Source organism: Cricetulus griseus (genome assembly GCF_003668045.3).
Source record: "Cricetulus griseus strain 17A/GY chromosome 1 unlocalized genomic scaffold, alternate assembly CriGri-PICRH-1.0 chr1_0, whole genome shotgun sequence".
NCBI classification, from domain to species: Eukaryota; Metazoa; Chordata; class Mammalia; order Rodentia; family Cricetidae; genus Cricetulus; species Cricetulus griseus.
In genome coordinates, this window is record NW_023276806.1 from 136,301,904 (window position 1) to 136,314,440 (window position 12,537).

At 38.4% G+C, this 12,537-nt stretch overlaps 1 protein-coding gene across 3 annotated transcripts in view; it reads left to right on the top strand.

The window, feature by feature from the left end:
* Hmga2 (high mobility group AT-hook 2) overlaps positions 1-12,537 on the top strand; it is a 119,899-nt gene that overhangs the window by 2,319 nt on the left and 105,043 nt on the right. For 2 of the 3 annotated variants that reach the window (XR_004771733.1, XM_027392314.2), the window contains exons 2-3: positions 735-821; positions 10,968-11,018. Coding sequence is in view for 2 of the 3 variants with exons in the window: in XM_027392314.2 (XP_027248115.1) it covers positions 735-821; positions 10,968-11,018 (138 nt within the window). In the remaining variant the exon portion in view is untranslated. Of the gene's footprint in view, positions 1-373; positions 636-734; positions 822-10,967; positions 11,019-12,537 lie in introns of those variants that run through there. The other variant, XM_027392312.2, reaches the window with a different exon arrangement.

The window sequence follows — 12,537 nt, forward strand, 5'->3', positions numbered from 1 at the left end:
TTTCTACCCTCTAACGCAACATGTTTATTTTTTAAAAAAGATATTTAAATTTCGACTGGAGACTATGCCTGCCTCTCAAAAGGAAGTGGAGAATTGAAGCAATTATCTAGTTAATTCAAGCAAAACCTCCCACCTCAGATCTACCATAATTATTGGGAAATTTTAGGGGGTATGGAATTATTCCGAGCTGAAGAGTTTGGATAATCGCTCCAATACTGCACTCGGAATGTGTGGGTTCAATTCTAAAGCACCTGAAACAGGTATAGAGAAGTGATTGGAAGCCATCCCTTCCGTGTATCCAGCTATCTTTCCAGCTCTCTATGACGTTGGGTTCTGTTGTTTGAAATCCCAGTAGAATGGTAGTGGTAGTCCTATAAAATGTTTATTATTTCTGTGAGTTGCCAAGTGCACAGCCATGTAAACTTTGTACCTTGCAAACATGGGACTTTCTAGAAAATTGCAACTCCTCCAGGTTTCGCTATTATTTTGATTTCAAAATATAATCTCGTTTTCACATGCAAAGTAGTTTTCTCCTTGAGCACATGAGACTATGGTTATGTCCCTCCCACCCTCCACTTGTGCAAACGCTGTGCCACCATCATCCAACTATGCATGAACTGAATGACTTCCAGCAGGTTTGTTAAGCGGCCCAGGCAGAAAACACAGGCAGAGCCAGGGTCATTCTCTTTCTGCCGGTCTAGCCACAACAGCTTTTCTTTCCTCCCTCCAATTAGGAGCCAACCTGTGAGCCCTCTCCCAAGAGACCCAGGGGAAGACCCAAAGGCAGCAAGAACAAGAGTCCTTCTAAAGCAGCCCAGAAGGTGAGAATTTTCGAGTGAAGTTCTTGTAATGTTACCAATGACCTCCCTGCAATTCTCCCGTTCTATACCCACATTCCAGGACTGGTCCAGATGAGCTGAATAACCTAAGACATCACTCCTGCTAGATGGGTCCTAACCTTTTTTCTTCTTTTTTTTTTTTATTTTCTTTTCCATGTTGACGCTTACTTTAAAAGTTTCCAGGAGATACAGTGATTTCAGACAAACAAAAAAGCCATGAAAGAATATAAATCTTAAGGGGGGGGAGGGTGAGAGGGGCTGTGGAGGAAGGGCTGGGTGGGACAGGGATGGAAATGATATCATTAATATTTATATCCGTGGTAAACTGGTTCATAATAAATCAAAGTTAGATATTTTGACTGGTGATGAGATGACTGTAATTTCCTCTGGAAAAAATATAATTGAGATTAATTTATTCAGGACTTGTTTGCATGTTGACTAGAAGTCAAGTCTCCCTGTTAGAGTTAAGTGCTTTGTCACATAGATGGTAATTAAAAAAGGAAATCCAATTATGGGTTACTGAAAAAAAAAGTTTCATGAATTATACAGCTTTAAATGTGATAAAGTATACTGTCTGGACAAACCTGCAAGATAATATTGTCCTAATCGAAAGGTTTCCCCACCAATGTTATGCTTTCAAACAATGAGAAGTTTTAAAAACAAATGATTGTCTTATTTCATAGTGTGTGTGTGTGTGTGTGTGTGTGTGTGTGTGTGTGGTGTGATAGAATCCAATTAAGTTCAACATTCACTTTTTTAAAAACAGATTTTAATTTGAACCTTTAAAATAATTTCATGTTGGTTTTGTGTGGTAGCAAAGAGGAGGTACCCCACAGTAAATGCCTGTATAGAGAAGCAATGAAGAATATATGCCACTTTTTGGTCTTATACATAAAATTGGAAATAGTTTGCATCTTATTTGTAAATGTGTCTTGTAGTTGAAACTAATAGTTCAAACATTAGAAATACATCCTCATTCAATAGATTTAAATATACAGCATTTGTTTAAAATGACTCTTTGTTCATCTTTAGGGGATTAGTATTCTGTTTTTGTTTTTTTGTTTTGTTTTGTTTTTTTGTTTTTTGTTTTTTGTTTTTTTTTTTTTCTGTGGAGTGTAGCCACTAACCACATTATATGTAATGGTTCTCAGTGGTGTATCCTGTCATAGCAACTAGTGATGTATAAAAGCCACGTAGGAAGTCATTAGGACTTCTGGCTGTTTTATTTTAAAAGTTTTGAACAGAGTTGAAAGAGCAGATTTCTCTTACTTTTGAATTAACTGCATTTTAAAGTTCAGGTTTGCAGTAAGTATTTAACCAGTTAACACTCAAGTGTTCCTGAATAACCTTGTTATTTAAGTAATAATACCAAGCTGGTGTTCTTACTATGAGTGCTTTCTCTGCCTTTTGTTTATAAATGAACTAAAATGGACTTAAAAACAAAACAAACTAACAACCAGCATTATTCTGTGTTGTATGCCTGTGATACTTTTGCTCTCAGGGGCAGCATAGGAATGTCTTGGTAGGCATCAGCAGATATGTAAAATATGTAAAAGATGCCTCATCATAATATTATTTAAGGACTCTTTAAAGCTCACCATAAATAAATGCTTTGAAAGATAATGTAAAAAGGAAGGTGTTTGTTACTGTGTGACACTTTCACTTGAATGAATAGGTAGAAATTGTTCCATCATGGTCTTTATACTTTACAAAGTATTTCATACAAAATTCATCATGGACTGAGAGTATCTTAATGGACAAAAGGAAAGTTAAGACTTGTGTCTGATTTAACATATAAAGCAAGAACAAAACAAAAAAAAAGCTTTTCCATTTCCAAGTATGTTTGGTTCTAGCCATAGGAATCTACAGATGGTCCTACTAGGCTGCCCTCTTCCTGTAATTCTTGTATATACACATACTTGTGTAATTACTAAAATACAAATACCCACCCCCAAGATTTTTTCTGAACTCTTTCTTTCTGCAAGGTATATTATTTCATACAATTCTATTACAAATGTTCCCTTTTTAATAAAAGCAAATAAATACATTAGCTTAGAACATGACTATTATTTCTCTCCAGTTTTATAAACTGTGCTTCCCTTAGAGACCATGATGGTGGGGACACATGGATAAGTCATTCCTGGAATGGGTAAAAATGAAAGAGTTTCACTTTCAAATCAGTTTTTATGGAGGGTATTCCTATGCCTTTATACACACTTAGGCTATTAATTGTGTATTGTCTTCTTATAAGGCTTATGCTCATTATGGTTTTGAACTGAAAATCTTTTTAGAAAGAGTTATGTAGTTTAAAACATGCAAGAGGAAATGGAAAATCTTCTATATGATTAATGAAGTGAATATTTTTCTACACTCTGGGAATACACACACACACACACACACACACACACACACACACACACACACACACACACATACCCCACAGAGCTGGTAAGTACTTGAGAGAAACAAATTCTCAAATAAGTGGAGATGCAATGTACATTGGAGTCTTGATGGTGCTGTTTAAATTTTCTTGCTGCTTTGAGCTTTTTTTTTTTTTTTCTAAGTTTATACTTGGACTGAGCAACTGGCCTTGGGGCATTTGAAAACAAAACTGCTTATTAGAAAATTAACAGTGAGAAACTTGACAATCCATGCAGAATGTTGCAAGACCAGGTGGATGAACAACTATTAAGTTAGCTACCCTTTTAATTTCAATAGAAAGTTGATTTGTGTGATATGCACAAGAAACAAATTTCTAAAGAGGCAATTTGTCATGTTTAGAACTTATGGAAGAGAAGTTAATTATCCCTCCTACAAAACTAATTTCATGGATAACCCTGTGTGTCCATGATAATCTTTACTGGGAACTCTTCCAGTCTGAATGTAGCCTTAATAAAAAGAAACCAGAAGTTGCCATATTCTGGAGTAAATGATTTATCTGAGCATTCATTTGTTTTTAGGTCCAGGTAGACCTATACCCAGGTATCTTTTAATCTTTGTGTTGTGTTTTGGGCTCACTGGAGATGCTTTATATCTCCACAATTTCTTATGCTTGGAGAGGAGGAAACTATCACCACCTTTACATTGTGCTGAGGGTTTTATTGTTTCTTTTTAATCAGGAGAGAAAACTGGAGGGGCTGTCACTAAAATCCTCTGCTTCAGGTCACAAGGCAAATTGGTCTTGAAGTTTCAAAGCAGGTCTCATTCAGGTGCTTGTGAAGAAGAGTGTGTTTCTAGGTTGAGTTAAATTTTGGTAGAAAGATTTCAGGTATGACGTATACCCGTATTTCATGATGTTAGCAGTTTGCTTGGCCCCCTCCTTTTACTGGAGGCATAATGGCCAGACTAGAGAACAGAGCCCAGAATGAAAGTTGCATATGGGTAGAGTGTATATACTTTGAATAATGCATTCAGAATAAACATTTTAGTTCATCTTCATACACAATGTAAGCAAACCCTGAGGTTAACTGGTACTCTGTAGACTGAGTCATATTCCAATGATTTGCATTCCTGAAAGTGATTGTTTTTTTTTTCATAAATTATTACTAATTTCGATCACAGACAATTTAGGGATAGAGAAGAGAGAAATTTCATATTAACTGCAGAGTCCAATGGCTGTGTGAGGACATGATTTTCTTTAGAGCATGGAAGACCAAGGAAGAGAGGGACCAAAGGTACCCTTTGTTGACTGTCAAAGATGACTCTGGGGGGTGATCAGAAAGTTCCAGCCTGTAGTTTCTACAGTCCTAGAGTGATGTAATGCGATCCCTCTGTGTGTTGATGGGCAGGTAAGTTCTTATGTGAGAGTTAGGGCTCTAAATAACATAAGGCTGGTTCAGTGAAGGAAGTTGTAACTGCTGTCTCCACGGTCTTGGGATTTGAACTCATTTTTCAAAACTTCACTTTGCCTGGGAAGAAGAGGCCTGAATGCATCTGTAGATTCCCTATGGGAATGCCATCAAGTCATCATCGATCAAGGTACAAATAGGGGACATTCAGATACATCTGGATTATTTTATGTGGCAACTGGGTGCCAGGGAGACCCCCAGTTCTATTTCTCTGGAAACTTTCGGCCCTCTGAACTCTTTCCTCCAAAGCTCCTCATTACTTCAGCTGACCTTGGGTCATGCCTATCTCAGGGTCTCAACAGAGCTGAAAGTTCCTGATGGGGATCCTATTGCATTTCAGTTCTTTGTTGAGAATAGATGGGTGAGGAAGAGCATTTTTTAAACAATTTTACTTATTTATTATGTATACAACATTCTGCTTCCATGTATATCTGCACACCAGAAGAGGGCACCAGATCTTATAACAGATGGTTGTGAGCCACCATGTGGTTGCTGGGAACCGAACTCAGGCCCTCTGGAAGAGCAGTCAGTGCTTTTAACCTCTGAGCCATCTCTCCAGCCTGAGGAAGAGCATTTTAAGCTGGTGAAGTCATTCAAACCTGTCTTGTCTTGCTTGATTTTGTTGTTGTTGATTTGTTTTTTATGGTTTCCAGAGTTCACCTCAGAACCTCACACTTTGCACAAGAACTTCACAACCCCCTATGCTAAGCTTCTTAGTTGAGCATCTGTGCTCAGTTAACCAGTGGAAAAAGGTGAACAGAGAAACAGTAATATTTTTAAACTGCTTCATATTCATTTATATGGCTTTAACACAGAGAACATATTCTATTGTTTGTTTATTTATCTTTAAGTGCTAAAAACTGAAGCCCAGGGCCTTGCACATCCTAGAACAGTTGCTTCACTACTGAGCCACACCCCCAGACTGTCTTGTGAACCCCTACATCATTGCTATTTTATCTGAGGACATGATTTAGAATAGGATACTCTCCAGCTATGAACACAAGAATTTTTCCAAAACGTTGTCTTTGGTTTTGACTTACTGCATATGTACGTGGAAGCAGACATGTGTCAGAGTCATGGCAGGAGGACTCATGTATGTGTTTCCTTGAGAGTGAGCTGCAATGGATGATGGGAATTTCTTCTATTTCTCACTGCAAATATAGTAGGTGAGCGAATCATAGCACTTTTCAAGACTAAAAATGGTTGCACATAACCTTGGGATCCCAAAAGGCTGGGTTATCAAGGTGGTGAAATAAGAATTTACTGGATAGATGTTTAGTCCAAATGATTGAGCCAATTCAATTCAATTCCAATGAATGTTGGTTCACTCTGCTTTTTGTTTTTGAGAGAGAGAGAGGGAGAGAGAGAGAGAGAGAGAGAGAGAGAGAGAGAGAGAGGAGAGAGGAGTGGGAGAGAGAGAGAGAGACGTGGGAGAGGGAGGCTGGAAGAAATGGTTTATTTTTCTAGATTTTGATTAGATGTCCTTATGTTTCATACACTGTTGTGTTTCTGCATACTATTGGGTTCAAACAGGGTTTAGTCTTTTTTTAAAAAAATCAAAATACAAATATACAAAGACAATACAAGCCACTTTCTCATGCAGCTCATTTTTAATTTTTTCCTACTTTCTTTTTCTGTGTTTAAACACTTACTGATTTGAACTAGGGATCTCTGGCTTATAGGTAATGCCCACTGTAACACAAAAATATGATGAGAGCATTTAGAATTGTAAAAATTGAATAGCTTGACCTGAAGTTAGACTTGAATTTGTCTCTTGGTTCCCAGTCACTGCTCTTGTTCATGTCTTAATAGGAATACAGGAATGTTGAAAATATTCTAACTACTCATTAATCCTAAGGAGCTTTCTTCTTCTTTAAAATTTTCTTGGTCTTAAAAAAAAAAAATCTTTCTTCGTCTCACACCTTGCCTTTGGCCATTCTGTTTTATATCTGAGACTATCTCAGCATAGAAAAGAGCCATCCTGTCTTAATATCAGGTTGAGTCTAAGTTCCATTCCCTGTGAAGGTTGGCAAGTCACAGAATCTCCCACAGAGTGGGAGACTGGAGAAGCCGTTAAATAGAAACGTCACTGTGGAGACCGATTAACTCAGTAGGGCATTGTTGTAATGAAGTAGAGTTACATTACATTTGAGTGTCTGTTCAATACTGCAGTCTTGCTGGGCCCTTCACAAGTAGATGGTCTTCACAAATGATAAAACTGATTCAAAATTGTAAACTGACACATGCCCAGTGTTCAACTCTTCTAAAACTCATCCTTCCCACTTGTGGGGAATGACCCGTGTTTTATACACTGCCAAGTGAAAAGTTGATATCTATCATCCTCCTCAATGACTTGAAATATAGACTGGATTAAAAGTGTGGGGAACTTGAAGTGTTTTAAGACATGAAGGCAGAGAAATATGGGTCTTCTGCCACTAATATGCAGAGGCTTTGCCCCCCCTCCAAATAATCCACAAAGTTTGGGGATTGCCATAATCCAAATGTATTCTTAATTGTCAAATGAAAGCACTACGAGAGATGGTTTTGAAGTTTTACCAAGCTTCTGGGGTTTGATGGTAATGGGGAAACAAAATGCACACAGGAACACCAATGCTTCTCTCCTCCCAGTCCCCGTCCCCTTTGTCTCTCGTCTTCCTTTCCCCTTTCTCCCTCCTTTTATCCCTCTTTATTCATCCCTTTCAAAAACTGATAGTGAATTCCTCCCCTAATATATCCACTATAACCATAATTACCGTTTCCAATCCAAGGGAGATGTTCACAAGATAAATTTCCTTTTTAAATTTTTTAAAATATGGAATATACTCCCAAGCTTAAAGTGCCCAGTACTTCCTAAAGAAAGAAGTGCATCTTCTATTTAGCATCCCCTACCATATTTCCCCAAACTTGCTTCTAAACATCTAAAATTGAGGACACAATTCTGAATTATGAACTTTACAAAGGCATAAAGAATATAATCGAGTCAACTGGGGAAGAAAGCACCCCGGATAGGCTGTGCTATGAGGGATGTGGATACTTGTGTCATGGTGCTGGTAAAAGTCTGAAATTTTAGTTTTCACAAATGCAGAAAGCCTACTGGTTCCTGCTGCTGCCCTCTACAAAAACCAAAACCACTTAGAACTAGTTATGTCTCAGTTATACATGTATATGGAATACAGAACCAAAACCGATCCCAGCAAAGGCAAAGCAAACATTTGCTTTTACAGTACTGTATATGTCAATGCTTTTAAACAAGTATCCTCAATGTTTTGTTTATCTTCTTTGAAAGACAATGCCTCAAAGAGTATTACACACACACACACACACACACACACACACACACACACACACACACAGAGATGCTTAAAGCCACAGTTTCCCAGTATCTGAAAATCCTGGAGCTACTCTGGTTTACAAACTAAAACCCCAGCTTGTTTTGCAGCCTGTGAAGTTTGATCAGAGTGATTCAGTAATGTGGGTTTTCAAGAACAATCAAGCCTCCCAGATAGAGGCCACACAGGGCAGCCAGCATGTTTCTTCTAGATGTCATCTCAGAAGAGGTTTCAGTTTACGTAGGACACCAGCCTCTATGAGCAGGGAGCAAGTTCACTTTTAACAAGTCCAAGTGATAATCGTGGTCTTGTGCCCTTTCGTTAATGGTATGAATTTTATTTCTCAATGGGCTTTTTGTAAATGGGATACTCATTTAAAAGTTATCGTATTTGCAAGGCTTCCTCTCCCCTCTCTCTTTGAGAGATCTGTTTTCTCTCACTTTAAAATGCAGGGGAGCTTTTTTTTTTAGAAAACTCCTTCTTCTCTTCAGTAGATTTCAGATACACCCAGGTCATATCATAGCTCCTAGGATGTAAGAATTATACAGAAATTCTGGTAGAGCATTGTTACCTTCAAGGTTAATAGCAGCCTTCCCTCCAACAAGGACCACCCAGTTCCCATGAGAAAGGCTGTCTGTGTTTCATGTTCCTGTAATTCATTACTGGGTAAACTTCGTGCAATCTTATAGTTACTTCCAAAGATGCACTCAAATGCTGCCCTCTCCCCGGGTCTCATGAGCCTTTACAACTCACTATATCCCAGCCAGGCGTTTCTTCAAAGTTGTCTTCTAAGAGGAGACGGTTGAGTACACTGGAATACTTTGCCTTGACTCAACTGTCTTGGACTAACTTGAAGAGAAACTTTACTTTTAAGCCTTCTATCCTATTAGGTATGAAAAGACATTTTTGAGCATCTTGGTTAGGGTGGGCATGTCCAAGTTCCTTGATGTCCCCACAAAGGAGAACTTGTCTCCACTTTAGGAAATCAAATCAAGGCTTCCAGGGACCTGTCCCTAGTCATAAAGCTAGACTGAGAAGGGCCTTGGACCTAGGCTTTCTGAAGTATGACACCTTCATTCCTCCAGGGGACAACTGAGAAAGGCTGTGTGGTTTTCTGGGCATCCCCAGCTTGCACTTACCCTACAATCCATGCTCTGTGACTAAAGGTGAGGTGGTGCACTAAGTTTGACCATAAAGAAATCCTTGGTTGATCTGGAACAAAGCTGGAAACATTGACAGCCAAAATCTGACAGCTAAAGATCCCCAGAGCTACTGAATTCCTTTTCAATCTCAGAAATGAGCCAAATCAGTGGCTCTGTTACCAGAGTTGTCTCAAGCACTGGGAAGAGGCTAGCAGAAGTCTTAGAAGTCAAACAGAGCTGGGTTCAAATCTCAGGCCCATCGCTTACCAGCATGATATGACCCAACTCATCTAGGATTTGGTTGCTCATCTGCAAAGTAAATGAAGTCACGATGCTCCTGTTACAAGCCTGCTGTAAGGATTAAAGTACCACACCACCTAACTTAGACCAGAGAATTTTAAATGCTTAGTAAATTGGAGGTAACATTATAATCATAGAATTTCTGACAGTTGTGAATCTGGATTAGCCTATGGCTGGATAGCAATGCCAGGTATCTATCTGCAGATTTTCTATCAACTATCAAACTGTTATCTCTGTCTTTCTATCTGTCCATCCATCCATCCATCCATCCATCCATCCATCCATCCATCTATCTATCCATCTTGTCCTTTATATTCATCTGCTTTTATTAGGTAAGTTGAAGAGGGGAAGGAAGGTTTTATTTGTCACTACAGGCTCTTAATATATCAATGTATCAATGTACCAAGACACACTGGACAAAACTAAATTATAAAAGAAGTTGTCCTGACTCGGTCTGCCTAGATTTTTGTATGAGGGGTCTTACACAAAGCGGTAAGTAAATTCTCAGCTTTATTCAGAAAAGTCTAAACATATGCTTTTTTTTTTTTTATAGAAGGTAAGTGTGTGTGTGTGTGTGTGTTGACATGCTTAGGGAATGGAGTAAGTTAGGTGACTAAAGCTAATTACTTTATGAATGTTAAAATTGGAACTAAAATAGAAATAACTAACTGATATCAGAAAAATCTGTGCAGTATAGCAATGAAACAAACTGTAATGATAACAAGAAAGAGATTTATGTAAGACTCATGTCGAGTGTGGAATTAGTGTTAACAATGCCCATTTTAGTTGAATAATTTTTATGTAGCTATGATTTAAATCTCTGGGACAAATATTGGTGATTTTTGCTGGTGTTTTTTAAAACTATCGTCTGTTAGTCAGTCTGTCTGTCTATCTATCTCCCTCTTCTCTCCCTTCCTCTCTCACTATCTCTGCCTTATGCAACTGATTAACAGGTGATTGTTTTGAGCAAAGAACAGGAAATTAGCTGTGAAGAAGTTGGTTGATGTTCATTGTTTCAGACTGAAGTGTATTATTTCTCACATTCAGACTTGCTTTCTATAGTAGTATAGAGACAACTGTTTCATTATCCAAAGTTAATATGTCTATATTAATTTTTGTAACTACTTGTAACTGGAGAGTCTTGATGATTGAAAGAATGTTCATGCTGTTACATATTAATTTGCATAAATTATGGGATGTGGGAATATTTCTTTGGTATGATCAGAAACAAAGGCAAAGTGGGTTTCACAAAAGTGTATTCATGCACTTCAGAAGCCATCACCCCATGGGAGTCTTTTATGGTGAGAGGTTGCATAGATACCTCTTTACGTCATGCAGTGAGCAGCAAGGAAGAAGCATCCATTAAAAAGCACAGACCATGAAGTGTACATGAGGAAGATACCTCATCTGCAGTACAGAACATTCTAACTGGAAACACAGCCCTTGGTCCAGCTCATGTGAAAAACCTCAGGCAGGAGATTACATGACTTCCTTTGTCATTCTTTTCAGAAAGCAGAGGCCATTGGAGAAAAACGGCCAAGAGGCAGACCTAGGAAATGGGTGAGTAACATGATATAATTTCCATTCTTAAGAGGAAAAGAATATCTTTTTAAAACTTAAAATCAAAAATAAAGCATTTCATGGATGGTGTGAATTGGTGACTTCTGGCGTGATGAATCTTTGGAAGACTGAGGCACGTGACCTATGATCATTTCTTACCATTTGGCTCCAGAATTCACTGCCTCTGTTCCCTGAAGGTGACTTTTTCCTTCCACTTCAAAGGAGTCTCCCCTCCTCCTGTAAAGGGTATCAAGGGAAGATTTGTTTACGGGTTGAGTAATGAGAGTTAAAGTCATTATGAACCCTCAGAAACTGATTACAATGGTGATAAAATTCAGACAAAACATAAATGAGATAATTTTTTTTCTTTTAAATCTTTTTCTCTTTGTGGTTTCCTCTTTGACTTTTCTTTTGGACTGGTCTCATTTTCTGGGTGCTTGGCATGTTCTTTATCACACTGATTTCTTCAGGAAACAGGTATAATTTCCAGCGGTATCAGCAAGCTTTAATTACCATTCTACATAAGGACAACCAAGGCATTGGTGCTTGGTACATGACCCACATTCTCTGGAATGTTTTTCCCACTGATGTCTCCACAGTAAAGGACGCTCTTTCTCAGGAAGGTGGCAGGCATTGTCTGGCCCCAGCTTGTCTAATTCACTCCTCCACCTCTCCCACAAAGCGCCTCTCCAGTTTGTTCCCGCTCCCTCTTCCTTTTAATGTTTCTTTCCTGCTCTTCTGGGTTGGATTTCCCTTGTTAGTTTTCTGTTCTTTTCTCCTCAGGTTCTGCAACACTTTCTATTTATACTTGGGTTTTGCCTTTCATGTAATTTATTCATCTTGTATTTTTTTCCCCTCTCTGCTCCACATGTGTTAGGATTAGATTTCTTAGCACAAGGAAATGGGGATGATCTTTAGATTAAAAACATCTTAGTGTTGCAGTGGAACCTTAATGTAAAGGCATTTTATGGAACCAGTTTTCTGATAAGTGAATTCTCTCCCCAACCTTATCTACATGGCCATCCTCCAGTCTGTGCCCCATTACCTTAAACAAAGGGATCACACCACCTCATTTGCTTCCTCAAATGCCCAGGATTTAGAAAATCTTTGAATCCACTTTGGAAACTATCCCTACCTCTCTGCCTACCTCCTGAAATATAGAAAGTATTTTTTTCCACTTTCATTCATCATAGGCCTTCAAATATTGGAGGGCAACTAACTGTCTCCAACCCTTTCACCCCTACCTCATCCTGCATAAAGAAAATTCTTGCTATTTGTTTCTGAGTACATTTTTTTAAAAAAATATTCTGAAATGTGTTCCCCAGAGCTAAGGATCATATTCCAGGTGTGGGTTCTATAAGCAATGGGTTTATTACCTATCTTGTACATATAGTTGTCTGTTGCTGCTAAATCAATTTTCTGAGAGTACAACATTATGAATAAACAACTATTTCATTATGCTATACCTGTTTTTTGGGTCAAGAGTAAGGACAGGGCATAGCGGAAAGTCTCTGCTAAG